The 18751-nt window shown below is 42.6% G+C and overlaps 1 protein-coding gene across 2 annotated transcripts in view; it reads left to right on the top strand.

Annotated features, from left to right (window-relative positions):
• The window catches only part of BACE2 (beta-secretase 2), a 99479-nt gene that overhangs the window by 55955 nt on the left and 24773 nt on the right, over positions 1-18751 (top strand). For both annotated transcript variants that reach the window (XM_074325117.1, XM_019745755.2), the window contains exons 7-8: positions 1630-1779; positions 7584-7752. In XM_074325117.1, the coding sequence (XP_074181218.1) occupies positions 1630-1779; positions 7584-7752 (319 nt within the window). The remainder of the gene's footprint in view (positions 1-1629; positions 1780-7583; positions 7753-18751) is intronic.

Raw genomic sequence — 18751 nt, 5'->3', positions numbered from 1 at the left:
TTACCTGTCTCTGCTCCCATCACACCCGCCTCCCTGCACCTCTCCCATCCTTGGGCCCCTCTTGGTGGGGGGCTGGCCCCTTTCTCTGGGTGGGTCCTAGGCCCCTCTCCTAAGCAGACCCTCCCACAGCCACATCATCGCTTTCCACCCACCCATCTGGACTCTGGAAGAGGCTGTCTATCCCCGGCCCTGGAGTTTGGACTCAGAGAACAAGGGACCTACACTAATCCCACTTGGGTGTATTAATGACACCCAACCTGCCACAGAGCTCAGCTCTCTGATAAATGATTCCTGATACATGCACAGTGGTGAGCCTGGTTCCCTCCCAGCCTGTCTCATGCCCTTCCTGTCCTCTGGGCCAGCCTCCATGTAGGGGGGGGGGGGTCCCATGCTCTGCCCTCCCTTCCCCACCATGCCTCACTGAGACCCAGCTGCCCCTCAACTCGGCTCAAGGGTTTCTTCCTCAGGGATGCGCCTTTGACAGCCCCTTTCTTCCCGTCAATGGTCGCCTAACTCTGTCCCTATCATATGCCCCTGTAGCTGTCACCTGAGCAGGCACTGAGCTGGATGTGTTAGAAGAGGCGCCTCCAGCACTGTCCTCCCTCTAGGAACCGGCAGACACGGGGCGCCTGCTCAGTCACCTTCACTGGGCCTGGGGAGACGGCAAGGCCTGAGGAGATGGCAGGGCCTGGGGAGACGGCAGGGCCTGAGGAGATGGCAGGGCCTGGGGAGACGGCAGGGCCTGGGGGGACGGCCCGGCTGGAACTTGTAATTAATCCTCAGATTCAGCAACCAGTGGCATGTGTGGGTGTCATCGTCCTTCCGGGCCCCTGAGGAGAGGCATAGGTGGGCGTTCTGTGTTCCTGCCCACCCATATTTCCCACAAATCCTTCCTGAGTCTCCCCAATGGGCTAAGTGTTAGGACTACAAGTGGGTTCAGACAACAGGCCTCTGTCCTCAGAGGGCTCAGATTCTTGTGCAGGAAACATGTTAACCAAACACACCAAGAAATGTAAAACTAGACCTGCTACAAGGAGGGGAAATCTCTGGGGAGGCACCAGCATTCTGTGGGGGAAATCAGGGAGGGCTTCCTGAATGAGGCAGCATCTAAGCTGAGACTTAGAGGAGGAGAAAGAGGTTCCGGAAGAGCGAAGAGCCCACACAGGGCTCTGCACCAGCAGGAAACTTGCAGGGCACAGGAAGTTCAGAGGAGAGGTGATGCCTCAGAAGCCTTAAGGGCACATTTAGGATCTAGCCTCTCTTCTAAAGGGTCATTCTGACTGCTGTGAGACCTTGGGCAAGTTACTTCACCTCTCTGTGCTTTGGGTTCCTCATTCATAAACTGAAGGGATAGTGTTACTGCACTGATGATGGCGGTGTTTGAGGATTAAACAAATTATTGCTGCAAAACACTCATACTGGTGCCTAACGCTAATAAGTACTCCAGTGCCTCAGTAATTTTAGTTGTTATTTTGTCGTTACCGTTACTCTTCCAGTGGACTGAGGCCTCGCTGAGCTGTCCACTGTTTCTCCCTGCGGGCATCTGGCGAGGTGACAAGGACAGCCCGCAGCTGTCCTGTTGAGGCACCAGACTAGTCATTGTTTCTCCCGGGATCTTGTTTTGTCTAGATTCCGGAATTCTCTGATGGCTTCTGGACCGGGTCCCAGCTGGCGTGCTGGACGAATTCCGAAACACCTTGGGCTTACTTCCCTAAAATCTCCATCTACCTGAGAGACGAGAACGCCAGCAGATCCTTCCGCATAACTATCCTGCCTCAGGTATGAACTTGGATTTGTGCGTCTCTCTCTGTAACGTGTAGCATGCGAAAGTAAAACAGGTCGTGCATTGTGCGTGTATTTAGATATCACGTGTGTATTCAATCTCGACTATAAGACACACAACAATGCTGCGTAACAAACACCCAGGGAAACCCGCAGCTTGAATCCTGCTCGTGAGTCTGGGCGGGTCCGCTGGCCTCGCAGGCTGGCTCGCGTGTGTCTGGTCCGCTGGTGGGCGGCTGGGTCTAGGTCGGCCTCGGTCCTGAATGGGCTCCGAGGGCCTCTGTGTCTGGCGGCTGGGTCAGTGGAGTGATGGGGTCGCCGTCTGTCACCACCCAGGGGCTGACTCTCGCAGGGCTGGCAGGGTTCTGACAGAGTGAGAAGAAACACTCAGGGCTGCTGGAGTCCAGACCCAGGACGGGCCAGGTCTCTCGCACAGCGCTGCCCACACGAGGCCAAGGCCCGCCCGCATTCCCGGGTCGCGAAGTAGCCGCGGTCTCCCGAGGGGGGGAGCTGCAAAGTCACGTCACAAGGGCGTGGCTACAAGGAAAGGTCAAACATTGAGGATGTTTTTGCAGCATTTACCACGATACTATGTTTTTTTTCCTTTTTATGTATAAATTAGAAAACCAGAGTCTCAGAGATGAAGATTTTTTTTTCATAGTCAATAAATCATCGATCCCTTCTTCGTCCTAAGCATCTAATGAAATAGACCTAGTTCTGTCTTCCTTAGTCATGTTCTCATGTCTTCCCCATCCTCGCCTTCCCGTAGCCCTCAGTCCTGTCACTCACATTCCCCATTCACCTCTTCAGGAACCTCTGGGCTGCTCACCAGGCAGCCCAAGTCCCCGCTGTTTTCCTTTGAAAACTGTTGCCAGATTAATCTTGCTAAATCACAGCTTTCAACCCCACTATTTGAGTACTGACGGCCCCTTTCCTTGCTGTGGCCTTTGATGAGCTCCTCACGGGACCCTTCCTTGCTCTCCGGCCTATTTCCTATACACCCTTGACCCTCTACTCATTGGTCACTGTCCTCCAGACCTTTGTGCCTGCTGCTGTCTCCTAACCTTTGCTTCCACCACCCGCCACCACCACTGAAATGCCCCCTCGTCCCCACTCCATCTGTGTATCCAAATTCTTCCCATCCTTTAAGACCCAACTCAAACAACCCGTCTTTTGTCAAACCTCAGCTGGGCAGAATAACCCATTTGTGAGCTTGCCCTTCAAACTCATAATGCATGTTTTCTAGTCGACTCATCTGGCATGAGATCATATCTTTAGGGTATATTCTACGCTGTGGCCTTTTGCCTTTGATTTCTGTTTTCTAAACACACACACACTTATATTTCTTTCTTAATGACATTATTAATTCCTTGAAGATGAGAAGTGTAAGTTTTAAAGACCATCCTTCCTTCCCTGACAGCCATGGAGGAAAGGGTCGTGCCTGATACCTCTTTGTGAAATACATAACAAACAGTGTGTCACCATCGTAATCTGGTGAATTTGGGATAAAGGAGTGGGATCAGGGGATGGGAAGAAAGGAATGATTTCAGAAGAAACGAGTAAATGATAATACTGCCTTCTCCCCATTTTCAGCTTTATATGGGGGATGTTGCATTCCAGAAATGGGCAGTTGTTGGGGAAAAGATTGAAAGCGTCCAGCCCAGCAGAGGACACATTTGCTGAGAGCGAGAGGCTCAAGTTACAATCTCAGCCCTGCCTTGACTCACACGATAACTTGAAGCAAATCACTTCGCCTTTTCTGTATCTGTCTCTTTAACTGTAAAGGAGACATAATAACACTTGCCAAAGATATTTTCAGAAACCTGCAGTATCCTTAGATGAACAACACTGCAAAGAGTGACGTGAGAAGGATACGTTTTCAGCATCTTTAAAATAATGTGCTCTTTACGATCACTTTTTGGTCTGTCAAACAGCAAAATGTGGACGTTATTTCATCAATGTGGTTTATAACTAAAGTTGAAACCTAGCTCGAGGACAAAGGTGAACGTGTACTGGCAAGTAAATGGCATGTGGGTGGATGGCAGAATTGGGAACTCAGAAGAAGCAGGAGAAAAAGGCAGGTGTTTGGGGGGAAATCTGTTATGTCCAGGGCAGGTAACAGCCATGGAGGTTCACTGGGGACTGTCAACTGCTTTTAGGACCGGGCACTGGGTGAGCATGAGGACATGTGAGGGTGGTTTGGGAGGACTGCAGTTCATTTGTATAAGAATTCAGGCTTATTTTCACTTATGAAACTATGGATATTAGTTTGGTTGACTTTGAAGTGCTCACATTTTCGATGTTTAAAAATCTACTTTCCCCACTTTTTTCCTGATTCTTACTCAACATCACCCTCCCACTTGCTTTCCATTGCCTTGTTCGGAAGGGCAGAGATAGGTAGCTGTGAGCTACCACCTGATGAGATCCTCACAAGCCCCAAATGCTGGTGACACACCCCTTAGGGACAGCACTGGGGTCACCTCCTAATACCTCAGCTCTGCCTGCCCAAGCCCCTTCCTGACATTTAGGGCCGTCACCAGTTTTAGAATGAGGCCCCTGCGTGGGATCTTTCCGGCACCAGCAGTAATAGATGGGCAAATGATTGCTAGTGCAGAACAGAGTCGTATCAAAGGTAATTATCCTAAATTTTGCCTATCATCAACACTATTTGCCAAAAACACATGGGCTGAACCCTATTTGGCTAAAAAAAATCAATCCCCAGCTCACAGGCAAATTCTGATTTTTTTTTCTCACATAACCCTATAAATGTAAATAGTTTCAGTTTAAATACCACTGGTTCATCTATTTGTGTTGATTTTAGTTTAAGGCAGACAGTTTATTCTGAGATCCAGCAGTACTGAACCTTTCCCAACATGTTACTAATTTATAGCCTGCATTTTTATTGGAACTGGGACACACACAGAAAGGAGAGAGTTAAAGACACAAATTCAGTTTGTATCATATTGTCATCATACTTGATAATTGTTTAGGTTTTATTATGGAATTAGTTCATTCAAAGGTAGGGGTGTGTGTGTGTGTGTGTGTGTGTGTTTCGGAGGCAGCTAAGTGTCCCCATCACCTTTTTCTAATTTAAGTCGATCCTCATGAGAACTTGTCTATTTAACACTGACTAAGCTCATTCATTCCACACTCATTTATGGAGGCCTTCCTAGGTGCCTAGCATATACCACATGCCTGGGCACCAAGAATATAGCGAGGAACAGAATGATCCCCAGCCTTGAAGAAGGGTTTACAGACAGACAGACCAACGAGGGCAGGGTTCTGGGTGCTGGAACAGTTCCCTGGACACAGCAGCAGCTTGACGGCTAGCAGGTGGAGACTCCAGGAACTGCCATTGCTGCGTCCTTCCTTCCTCACCTCCCGGCCTTGAAACTCCTCTTCCTCCAGTCTTCTCTGCACATCGAAAGGCAGTGACATCGTCTTCCTCAGGTGTCAGTTTTATCACGTACATTTTCTCCAGCACGACTTCTGCGTTTCTTTTCTGTTCAGATTTTAAATACTGTATTTGTGCTTCCCAAGCTTAATGAGCAGCTCTCCACCCTGCCATGACACCCGTCAGTCTGCCTCTAGGCTGGCCCCTCTCCTCCAGTCACCATAAGGCAACCCCCCCTTCCCACCCGCTGACTGGTCTCCCTTTGGTCTTTCCTGCTCCTGCCACAAGGCCCGAGACTGCCAATCGGTGAGTCTCGACTCGCTCCTCCAAGTTTTTCTTAGTGCTTTTGACCTTCAGGGTGAAGTCTTTCTTGTCACTCATTTTGTACTTTAGAATTTTTTTCAAAACAATAAATTTGGTGTTTTTCTCATACAAAGCCACTCTATTCCCTTAATTACCCTACATTTTATTTTATTTTTATTTATTTATTTATTTATTTATTTATTTATTTATTTATTTATTTTAACAGGACTTTATTGGGGAACAGTGTGTACTTCCAGGCCTTTTTTCCAAGTCAAGTTATTGTCCTTTCAGTCTTAGTTGTGGAGGGCGCAGCTCAGTTCAAGGTCCAGTTGCCAATGCTAGTTGCAAGGGGCTCAGCCCACCATCCCTTGTGGGACTCGAGGAGTTGAACTGGCAACCTTGTGGTTGAGAGCCCACTGGCCCATGTGGGAATCGAACCGGCAGCCTTCAGAGTTAGGAGCATGGAGCTCTAACCGCCTGAGCCACCCGGCCGGCCCCAATTACCCTACATTTTAATACTTTGCCATTAAAAAAAATAACCAGAGGGACTGTTATTACTGATATGACATTGATTTGCTCACTGATTAAGTAACTCAGTTCCCCGCAGACTCTTGCTCCAGGGGATCAAGGACTGTGCCTGGTGTTTATTTAACACTGCATGGTACCTGCAGGACCCGGTCCTCACACACCTCAGAGCTGCTGATCTGTTGATGTTCTGTCTTCTGATTGTGACGGCTTCCCCCTCTTGTACTGAGGAAATCATCCCACCTGTGTCATGTTGCCTACTTTTAAGTTCTCCTTGATAGAGGATGACATGATCACTTAGGAAAGATGGCATCGTGGAGCTGGGTAAGAACCAGCACTGCAGTGGCTCATGAGAGAAGGGGATGAGAATGGACCAGGGTGGCAGCGATGGGGATGGGAGAAGTGATAAAATTCAGGTTCAGTTTCACAGGGCAGACCTCCAGCTCTCGTCACGGTTTCAGTGGAGGGTGAGAGATACTGACCTAGTGCTCTGGGCCTGAGTAAATGGCTGTATCATGGATTTACTGAGCCTGCAAACCTTGAGACAAGAGCAGATTGGGGGGCAATATCCAAAGTTCAGTTTTTGTGTTTTGTTTTTTAAATTTTATTAGGAAATATTGGGGAACAGTGTGTTTCTCCCATCAGCTCCAAGTTGTCCTTCAGTCTAGTTGTGGAGGGCGCAGCTCACTGGGCCCATGTGGGAATCGAACCAGCAACCCTGTTGTTCAGAGCTTGCGCTGTAACCAACTGAACCATCCAGCCGCTCCAAAGTTCAGTTTTTTTAAATGTTACATTTGAGATGTCAGCTGAGTGGTGAGTGGGCAGGTGGACAGAAGAGTGTGGCAATGGCTGCAGAGACCTGGACTGCAGATAAAGATTTGGGCGTCTCAGCACAGAGCACAGAGGATGTACAGTGGGCCCTGGAACTGCACGGGTCACCTGGGAGGGAAGCTAGAGAGGAGGCCGAACTCTGGAGTTCTCAGATGCTGACAGGTGAGGAAGGTGAAGCAAAGCCAGTACACACGCCTGAGAGGGAGCAGCCAGTGAGGAAGAAGAAGGGCGCTGTCTCTCAGAGGCCAGGGGGAGAGAGAGTTGTGAGCTAGAGAGAAACAACTGCTCTTGTCTCAAGGTTCCCTGGTCGGCATTACCAGTAGGTGGAGCCTGTTGGAGCACTTGCCACTCAGGATATACCTGCCTGCCGCGCCCATGGATGGGAAGCTGCAGCGGGATAGCAGCCATGTGTTTTTCATCCTTGTACTTCTGGTGCTGACGACAGTATCTAGGCCATATTAAGTGCTCAATAAATAACTGCTGGGGGGATGCTGGGTGGGTAAATGGACATCTTATCTTCCGTAGGGCAGGACCTGTGTACAGTTCCACGTGGTGTGCACGCTGCTACCATTTTCAGTAATGTCTATCACCACGTCTATGATCTCAACTCCTGGATGGCAGGGCCGGTGTCTTCTTTCTCTGTAGCTCCCTCTAGCACCTTGGAGGTTCTGAGCACACTGTGACCTCAGCAGTTATGCGATGGTGCCTGACTCATGCTTTTCCTTGTCTGCTCTTTCCTCCTGAACAGCTTTACATTCAGCCCATGATGGGGGCTGGCCTGAATTATGAATGTTACCGGTTCGGCATTTCGCCTTCCATGAATGCGCTGGTGATTGGTGCTACCGTGATGGAGGGCTTCTATGTGGTCTTTGACAGAGCTCGGAAGAGGGTGGGCTTTGCGGCAAGCCCCTGTGCAGGTAAGCGACCCTTGAATTGGCCAGGGAGACTGAACTGGAGTATTTTATGTCAATTAACCTACTTGGAAGCAGTCTGGATAAGTCAGCTGCCATTGAATTGTTTCATTCATACGTATATGATCAGTGATCAAAGTCTTATCCATAAAATGTATCGTGGCATTGCCGAGAGGAAAAAGTGAGAGAATCCTCGTAAAACTCTTAGTCCAGTGCTTGGCACATGGCAAATGCTTGCTGAGGGTTAGTCAGGATAGTTCCCTTTCGTAATAAACTTGCAATGGCACCTCATCCCAGGAATAAAACTACTCTGTGGGTCATGGGGATGAGCTATAGTTTTTGATAGTGAAACTAGAATGGAGAAAGAGGAAAATTTACAGGTAAGCTGTGTATATTATTTTCCCCTCAAATCCTCACTATAAAATAAGAAGTAAATGCCTGTCATTGCTATTTCTCAAAATCCTAAAGTAATGAGACCCAGGAGCCCATTTTTCTCATAGAATTCCTTTGAAGAGCTGGCATGAGGGTGACACAGCAGCATTATTCTGCAACGTCTAGCTTAAGGCTTGGGCAGGTCTTCAGAGAAACCAGGCGAGCACATTAAGTAGATGGGATGGTTAAACTCCTTGAACTTGAAAAATGTCTTCAAACTTAACAGTTTGCTTGAAATGGAGTGTTCCCACGCCACATGGTTTGGTGGGAGGATCAGGTACTTCTGACTAATAGCCCGAGCTAGCGTGGAAAAGGTAACTCGTAGACGGAATCACTGGAGACGCTGGAGAGAAATTGTACCCCCGGAAGTGGCTGGAGAGCACAGTGCCTCCAAATAGGATTGCAGACGACTGAATGACCCTGGTACAGTGCTAAGGGTCAGCAACAGAGTGAAATCTTGAAGTTGTGCTGGTCACGTGCTAAGGAAGGGAACAATTAAGCAAACGTGAGGTAGAAGAAAGAATGAATGACAAGGAGGTGGACCAGAAAAAACTGGGGGGTTACAGTGAAATACAAGGTCACTGTGCAGTGAAGGAAAGGAAATGTGAATTTGAGGAAAGATAGTCTTGAACCTTAGATACAGTTGTGGGACAGGCTGCGACGCTCGGTGACCAATGCTGGTGGCCTCAGCGCTGACCAGACCTTTACTCTGATCTAAAACCAGCCAAAGAGTTCAGAGGAGATGAGGGTGAGTAGGCAAAATGCTGATCATGGCTAATTTATTCAGAGGGGAGAGACTTATTATTTCTTACTGCCTAAATCGTGGTCTTAAAAGGGAATCCTGGTAAATAAAGCAGCGAAATGAGGCTTCTTTTTGTTTCAACACCATCATTCCTGCAAAGTAAAATACCAATTTGGAGAACAGAAGAGAGAAATAGTAAAAGGAAAACTTACATCTGGAATATTATGCCAGTTCATATTGTATATAAACAAAATCACCTAGTCTTAGGTACATATTTGATACGTTGCAGTGTATCTTCTTAAATATCAGTGCAGACTTCCTTAGTGAACGGACTCAGTCGGGGCCCTTGAGTCTCGTCATTTTTTAATCTTGGTCATGAGTAAGTGTGTACCTTTCAGACATGCATGAACTCTTTCAGCCTGCTAGATTTTCACTGAGGGGACCTCTCTCTCTGGCATTACCTGGGACTGTACAACCTGAAGCACTGCTGTATCTCCCAACCAAACATTTTAATTTCTTTTAACCCAGAGAGTCTAAGAACTAACTCAATTTTCCCCACAATTCCTGTTCTCTTGTTAAATACCATCAAAGTAGAGGCTACTATGGCAACAGCCGTTATATCGTCCACTTTAGTTAATGCTGCAGAGAACATAATCGCCGTCTGTTTCCTGCGTGAATTGCTGTTGGAAACTGTTTAGTATTAAGCGTCTCCAGGCAGAGATGGTTTCCTGCATTTCATCATGAATTCTCTGTGAGGTGCTCTTATTTAAGTTTTTTGTTGCTATTTTTTGAAAACATATTTAAGGTTTTGGTACGTAACCATTAAATTTTACCAGCGGTGGGAATAGACACTGATGTGTTTCCTCTTCAGTGCAAATTGTTTAGCCGTTAAAGTAATTACTTCCCTCAGGGCTGCAATTACAAGCCAGGCAGTGGTCTATGGCACCATAATAAATGAGAGAGATACCCTGCCTTTTTTCTTTTCCAAAGTGTTTATTTTGAATTTACAACATGTTTTAAGTAACAAAGAAAGTGTTTCAAATTACAGGAAATCATGTACTATGTACACACTTATAGAACACCCAAATTTAACAAATGTTAGCATTTTGTCATATTTCCTTCAAAAATTTGTCATAGAAATAAAAAATAAGTATAGCTAAAACCCCACTTCACCATGTTCCCCACGGTTACCCTTTATCCTGAAATTGGTGTATATTCTTCTCATAATTACTGCACCTTTATAATTTCACCACGTAGTTGTAAGTACCCTGGATTAGTTTAAATAACTATGGAACAGTTTATCCCAAGTTTAGCAGCACTTTACAACCTGTGCAGTTGCTAAGGGTCAGGAATGGAGGAGTGGCTTAGATGGGTGGTTCTGGTCCAGTCTCTCATGAGCTGCAGCCATCTGAAGGCTGGAGGGTCTGCTTCCAGGCTCAGTCACATGGTTGGCAGGAGCCCTCCATTCCTTGTCATATGGACCTGGCCACAGGCCTGTCTGAATGTCCCCACGATGAGCACCTGGTCACCCCAGAGCAATGATCCCAGAGAGAGAGTGCAACAGAGCACCCAAGACAGAAGCCACAGTCTTTTTGTAACCTAATCTTGGAAGTAATATGCTATCACTTCTGCCTTATTCTATTGGTAGATAGGGGAGGGGAATGCACAAGAGTAAATACTGGAAACAGGATCCTTGGGGGTCATCTTATAAGCTCACCACTATATCCTTTTAATAAGTGTTTATATCAAAACACAGGTCGGTTGGTTTGGGTTTTTCGGTAGTTCTTAATTTATACGAATGCTGTTGTACGGTACATATCCTTTGTCAACTTGCTTTTATAGCTCAACACTACATTTTTGAGATTTTCCATGTAATGACTACTAGATCATTCTTTTTGACTTCTGTATGGTTTTCCATTGCATGAATATGCTCAGATTATTTACCCAATCCCACCTCTATTAACATTTGGGTTGTCTCTAATATTTGCAATTATAAGCAGTACTGTGGTGAACATCTTTGTGCTTGTGAATGAGATCTTCTGGAAACGGAATTTCTAGATGATTCGGTGTGCCAGTCTTCTTTGTTACTGCCTACTGTCAAATTTGTCTACAAAGTAGCTAGACCACCAGAATTAAATCAGAATTTCCACTCCCTCAAAGTATTATCATAGTTGTTTTGTTTTTGTTTTTTGCCAGTCTGTGTGTGTGAAATAGTATCACAGTTTAATTGATTTCCCGAGAGGACTTAACTTTTCATATGTTTATAGGATGTTTGAGTTTTCTTTCTGATGGTGAATCTTTCTATTAACAACTTTGGCATGTTTTTCTACTTGTCTTTTTTACTGATATATATGAGATATTTATATATTTGAGTTGTTAATTTTTCAGGGTTATGTGCATGGCAAATATTTTATAATCTCTCTGTTGTTTATTTCACTTGTTTTTGGTGTCTTTTGTTTACATTTTCTCTTAAATTTAGTCAAATAAAATTTACTAATCTTGTGGCTTTCACTTTGTACTTATTTAAGAAATTCTTTCTTAATCTAAGAAAGTAGAATTGTTATTTTTAAGATACCATATACTTTAAAATCTTTTTCTTCTAAAATGTGAAGTAAGGCCCTAATTCTTAAAGGATAGTTCATTTTCTCAGCATCATTTATTGAATAATTTCCCCTCTGATTCTTCTCAGTATTTTATTATGAAAAATTTTAATATACAGAAAAGACTAAATATAATACAATAATGTCCTGCATAACAACCAACTAGATTTAATAATTTTTAACATTTGCCATATCTCAGTATATGTATATTTGTTTATATGTAGTTTTTGCTGAACTATTTACAAATAAGTTGCAGATACCATGATATTTCAATCCTAAATATTTCATTGTGCAATTCTTTAAAATAAGGACATTTTCCTATATAACCATAATACTATAATGACACCTAAAAATTAACAATGTTTGATTAATATCATGTAATATCTTTTTTTAAGGCCAGTTGTTTTATAGAATATATCATGTTCAGATTTAGCTGAGTATTTCCTAATGGTAGCAGTTAACATGTCCGTTTAACCTCATATGTCCTTGAACTTGAACTTTGTTCTAGAGCAGGGGTGTCCAAACTGTGGCCCGCGGGCCAACTGCAGCCCGCAATCCATTGTTTATTGGCTCGCAGCAAATTCCAAAAATATATTTAGTTTACTTAAATAAACCAGGTGAGGCAATACGTACTTCACCTCGAGTGAGTGGCCCGCTGTTTGTGTATTTTACCGAATATGGCCCTTGGTGAAAAACGTTGAAAAAAGTTTGGACACCCCTGATTTAGAGTCTTGATTAGCTTCAGGTGAAAAATTTTTTGCACGGTACCTGCTGAATTTTAATAGGATCTTTGTCATGTGCCGAGACCTAGGATATGTCTGGGTCTATTTCTGAGCATTCTGTTTGTTCCATTGGTGTAGTTGTCTACCCTTGTGCTACACCACATGGTTTTCATTTCTCTAGTTGTAGTGAGATGTAATACCTGGCAAGGGCTAGCTCTTCTCCTATTCTTCTTTAAAATTGTCCTAGCTGCTTTTGTCCTTTTATCGAGCTTGTCAAGATCCCTAAAGAACAAACGCTATTGGGATCTTGATCAGAACTGCATTGAATTTATAGATTAACTTGAGGAGAAATTAGATCTTTACTGTATGAGTCTTATCCCCACCAATATGCTAACTATCATTTGTTTAGATCTTCTCTTATGTCCTACACCAATCTTTTATAATTTTCTCCAGAAAAGACTTTACACATATACTTATTACTAGATCCCTCTTAGCTCTTACTGTTACTATAAATGAGATTATTTTAAACTGTATTTCTAATGGATTGTTTGGTATCTAGGCATGTGGGGGGTTTTTTTTTGTATATTAATTTTCTATCCACCCACCTTCCTGAATTCTCCCTTTTAAATTGTTGTTAGAGTCACTTGAATTTTCTATGACAACAGTTATATAATCTAGAATTAATGCAAATTTTATCATTTATAATATTCATAACTTTTCTTTTTGTAAAACCTTTAGTGACTATTGACTAGAAATGGTGATGATTGACATTTTTGGTTTTTTCCTTACTTTAGTGGGAATGCCTATCATATTTCACCACTAAGCATGACACATGGAGTAGGCTTGTGGAATTCCTTTCTAATCCTCAGTTAAGGGACTCTCAGTTTGCTGAAATTGTTTCGTATAAGTGGGAGAACTGTTTGATAGTTTCTACTAATGTGAAATATTCCTACTCTATGACCCAGCAGTTTCACTCTTATGTATATACAAAGGATAAATGAATGTGTATGTCCACCCCAAAACTTGACCAGAAGCAGCTTTATCCATAAAACTAACTATAGTACTACATAATTACTAAAACTAACTATCATTTTCATCTAACTAAAAACAACCCAAAGTCGAACAAAGGAGAATGGATAAACAAATTGTCATCTATCCATTCAGTAGAACACTACACAGCAATTCCCTTCCACTATAGACTGTACCTTAGGATTTCTCTTATAAACATGTGTGAAAGGTAAATTTTATTTTGCCCCATCTCTTGAATCATAATTTAACTACGTATGAAGTTCCAGGTCGATCATTCCCCTTAGTGTTTTGAAGATGCTATTTCGTTGTTCTCTGGCCATCGTTATTGCTGATGAAAAGACCACAATTAAGGGTCTGTGGTTGTACCGTTAAGGGTAATCTGTTTCTTCTCTCTGCTTGATGTTGAGACTTAACTTGAAATGTTTACTGTTCTGAAGTTTCACCATGCTGTATCTAGATAATAGGTTATTCTTTTCTCATCTTGCTCAAAACTCATTGTGCTCTCTGAATCTGCTAATCATGTTGTTCGTCATCACTCCTAGAGAATTCTCAGCTGTTACCTCTTCTACTCTGGCCTCACACACATTCTTACTAGTCTCTTCTTCTGGGTCTCCTGTGAGATCAATTTTGAGATTTCTTATTATTTTCTCCATGTCCCATGACCTTTCATTCCTATTTTTCTTTCTTTATCTTTGCTGCATTCTGTGTAATTTCCTCAGATACAGCTTATATTGCCCATTCTCTCTTCAGCTGTGTTCGTTCTATTTAACCTATTCGGTGACTTTTTAATTGCATTGACTATATTTTTCATTGCCAGAAATGCTATTTTATACTTTTTTAAACATACTGGCTCATTTTTCATCGAGTTGTATAATAATTTTGTATTTCCTTTATCTCCATTATCATTCTTAATTTAATTTGAAAAGTTGACTAGGTAATATTCAGAAGCTACAACGAATTATATAGTGCCCCACTCCCGGAGAGGTAATCATATGAGTACATAAAGAGCTCCCTCGTTATTATTTTTTGTGAGCCCTGTGATCTTCTATTATATGGCTATTCCCTAATTTATTTAACCAATCCTTATTGGTAGACGTTGAAGTTGTTTCCAGTCTTTTGTTATGACGGTGCTGCAGTGGATACCATTTATAAAGGTCTGCTCCCACTTGTGAAAGGATACCTCTAGGCGACATTACTAGAAGTAGAATTGTTGGGTTAAAGGTTATAAGCATTTGTAATCCTGATGAATATTGTCACCTTCCCTTCCATAGAGGTTATACTTGTTTATATCCAACTACACCAGTTCTCAGGCAATGGGTACGATGGCTTGTTTCTCTTGGCACCCTTACCAACATGGTGTTATTACATTTTGGAAAATTTTGTCAATCTGATAGGTAAAAAATGTTATCTCAGTGCTGTTTTAATTTGTTCTACTTTATATGGGTGAGGTTGAGTTTCTTTTCATATTTCTAAAGGCATTTGTTTTTTCTTTTCTGTAAACTATGCACTCATATCTTTTTCACATTTTTTTTCTGTTGGGTTTTTAGTTTTTTGTATTTATCTGTAGGCGCTCTTTATGTAATGGAGGAGTTGGCCATTTGGAGGAAAACAACTACAATTCATGTCTCAATTGTAAATAATTTTTAAATTTATAATGAATTTTAATATAAAATGTTTACTTTCATGTATTTAAAATATATCAATCTTTTGCTTTAAGGCTCTTTAGTTTATGTCACATTTTAAATGGCCTTCCTCATTATAATTCTATTGTGATTTAGTCATATTTTATGTCTGAATATTATATGGATATGACATATTCATATATTATTCATTTTATATTTGATTGACCTTAGCATAGAATGTATGGATTAAAACATCTTTCCCCAAGATGACTACCCCATTGCTCCTGTAACATTTCTCAAATAATTCCTCTTTTCTTCACTAATTTGAAAACCCACTGCTACATACCCCAGCTGGAGTCTTGAGGTTTGAAGGCCCCATTCCTCATGGGAGATTCTTTCTGTTCTCCTCACCCGCCACTTCTCAGACCGCACACAGTCAACTTTCCATGTTGATAGTTTTCCAGCTCCTTCCACCAATGGACCAGGATTGCACTGGTGTCTTGGCTCTAGGGTCCATCTCCTTGGTGCTGGGGTCAAGTCTTCTGTCCCCTCCCCCCCACACACACCGAGGCATGGGAACCCCAGCCCTAGGGTGTATTTCTGGGCTCAGCTACATATTTAAAAATTGGGAATTTTGTTTTATCCTCATTTCTATGTGTTACGGTTGGAGGAAGTTCCACCTTTGTGCCAACAACCAGCACCCAATGAAGCCGACATCTGTGGGAGCCGCCTTTGTCTCCCTGTGTCTTTTACTTTAGTTTTCATAATAATCTGTGTTTGATAGACAGCACCTGGTTTATAAGCTTAGGTGTCTCTGGAAGGGCTGGGACAAGGTGGCACGAAAGCAGTGAGTGGGAGCTCTTTGAAGTCTTCTGGGGAGCTTTGTAAGTACTCATGGTCCATATCCTCACATCCTTTTTCAGCCAGGATATATCAGAATGGTGGTGGGTGGGAGGGTGGTGGGTATTTTGGGAAAAGATCCCCAGATGCTCTGTTATGCTGCCCTGCCGCTTTTCAATCACCCCCCACTCCTATAGAGAGTCACTCTTCTGGTGTTAGATCAGAGCCAATAAACAAGGTGGCAGTCTCGGTGTGTAATGCAGCTGACCAACCTGGGTCTTCAGCCTACAATCCCACACATCTGAAACAGATATTGGAGATTGGAGCCTCTGTGTTGCCTGAGCCAAGTGTCCTATAGCTGGAAAAATAATAGAGTGTTAAAACTGACAACTCTCTTAATGTATCCAAAGCTTCTGAAATACCACCCATCTCTTTTTATAGATTGAGACATTTAGCACCCAAGCACTGTGTAGATTTCAGCTTATACAACTGGAGACACGCCGTGGATTGTGGCAGTCATTTCACTGTGAATTTCCTTTGCTGCAGGTTGAAAGTGGATCATCTGGTCCATGTTCATGTTTAAAAATAGGAATGTTAGCTGTTAACAGAGTTTCAAAGATATGCCTCTGCCGTCCAGTTAGAATGCACTCAAAAGCTGCAAAGCCACAGGCCCCAGAGGCAGAGATCAGGCGGCCCTGCCTCCTTGTTTGATAGAAAACCCTGAGGCCCTGATGGCAAGTGGCTTGCACCTGCTCGCTGACTATGATGGCCCTGGGTGCAGATCGCCTGTCCTGTGACTCCAGAACACTCAGCTCAGAAAACATCTCAGTACCAGGGAGTCGATGGGGGTGGGGGAGGGGCAGTTCACTATGTTTTGTATGCTATGGCGGGAAAAGACTCAACCATTTTAATTTTTAGAGTTGGTAAATTGACATAGCGTCCTCAGGCCCTCATTATCATCTGGATCCTGACCTTCTGGGGCACAAGACAGAGAAAATGCATAGTCAAAATTCTAACCCAATACACTGATGATAGAATTCCGAGTAGCAATATGTTCACAGGTCATTCTTCTGAAGCAGTAACTTTACCACCCAGGCGTGGTGCTGTGTGTTTCATTCACTTGGTTATCTAAGCAACAAGACGGTGACTTGTCAGTGCAGTGATCACCATGTACAGATGAGGAAACGGAGAAGCAAAGAAGTAACAAGACCAAGATAACACAGTTCATAAGAGGGAGCTAGGATCTGAACCGCAAAAGTCTGTCCCCAGGTCCATGCTCTTACGCACTGCTTAGTCTAGCTTCTCATAAATGAATGCAATTTTAAAATTTAAATCTGTTCTCTGAATTAGTACTGTGTAATAAAGGTCCAGTGAATGGCATTCCTAGAAAATATACTACAGACGTAGTTTTAAATCAACTTTCCTTTCATATCGAGTAGCTAGTTAGCCAGTGTGACAACGCAGGTGTTTCTAGGTTATACAGTATGTCTGACAACATAAATTGGTGCTAGTTTTAATTTTTTTTTTTAATGTGTGACTTTTCTGATTATAAAAGTAACACATGTATATCGAGGAAAAAATGATTTTGTTGGAGGTTTTTATATTATTGTGTGTATATATAGTGTTAATATATTGATATATATATAGCATATATGAGAAAATGTATAACTCGGGTGTTCCACCTAAAAGAACAATACTAAAATTGATCATCCCTATGTATTTAGCATAGGTGGAGTTGGTTTCGTGTTTCTTTTTTAACCTAAATGCGATCATATCACATGTGTTGTTCTTTGACGTACTTTTCTGACTACTTGGTGCTTTTGATTTTTAACAGCTTTCTTAAGATATAATAGGGTACAACTTAATAAATTTTCTATGTATTTGCACCCCTGAAACCCTCACCACACACAAGACCATAAACATTTCCATCAAACCCCAAAGTTTCCGGGTACTTTTTTCTTCTGCCTTCCTCGCAGCCCTTGCTGACCTCCCTGGGTAACCAGTGGTCTGCCTTCTTTCACGATGGATAAGTTTTCCCTTTTTTAGAATTTCATATAAATGGAATTACAGTGTGTATTCCTTTTTGGTTGACTTCTTTCACTCAGCCTAATTACTTGAAATATATCCATTTTGTTTCATGTATCAATCGTTCATTCATTTTTTTCTGCTAAGCAGTGCTTAATTGCGTACCTAGCTATACCACAATTGTTTTATGCCCACTCACCTGTTGAACTTTGAGGTTGTTTGCAAGGGTTTTGGCTATTCCAAATAAAGCAACTGTGCACATTACTGCAGAAGTCCTTGGACACGTATTTTCATTTTTTCTGGGTAAATATCTAGGAGTGGGATGGCCGGATCACATAACAGGGATATGTCTCACTTCCTAAGAAACCACCCAAAGTTGGCTGTATCATGTTATATTCCCACCAGCAGTGTGTGAGAGTCCTAGTTTCTCTCCATCATCACCAACACTTGATATAGTGAGACTTGTTCATTTTACTAGGTATTCAATGTTTTCTTACTGTGTTTTTTGTTTTTTTTTTAATTTGCATCTCCCTAATGGCTAATGATCTTGAGTGTCTTTTCATGGGCTTCTTTGCCCTTCACACATCTTCGTTGAAGTGTCTTTTCAAATTTTCTTGCCCACTTTTCCATTGAATTCTTTGCACATGATTGAATTTTCAGAGTTCTTTATATTCAGAATCCAAATCCTTTACGAGAAATGTGACCTGCAAATATTTTCTCCCAGTCTTTTCCGTCTCTTAATACTGTGTTTCAAAGAGAGGTCCTTCATTTTGATGACAAACCATTTTATCAATTGTTTTTCCTTTATGGATTGTGCTTTTTGGTGTTGTAGCTAAGAAATTGTTTGCCAAATCCAAGGACATGAAAGTTTTCTCCTGTATTTTCTTCTACAAGTTTTATAGTTCTAGAAATGTGTTATTTAGTTTCTAAATAATTAGGAATTTTCCAGACATCTTTTTGCTATTGACTTATAATTTAATTCCTGTGGTCAGA

This window comes from Rhinolophus sinicus, linkage group LG01 (genome assembly GCF_036562045.2).
Source record: "Rhinolophus sinicus isolate RSC01 linkage group LG01, ASM3656204v1, whole genome shotgun sequence".
Classification (NCBI taxonomy): domain Eukaryota; kingdom Metazoa; phylum Chordata; class Mammalia; order Chiroptera; family Rhinolophidae; genus Rhinolophus; species Rhinolophus sinicus.
Note: the sequence above shows the minus strand (reverse complement) of the source record. Positions and strands in the feature narration are given on the sequence as shown.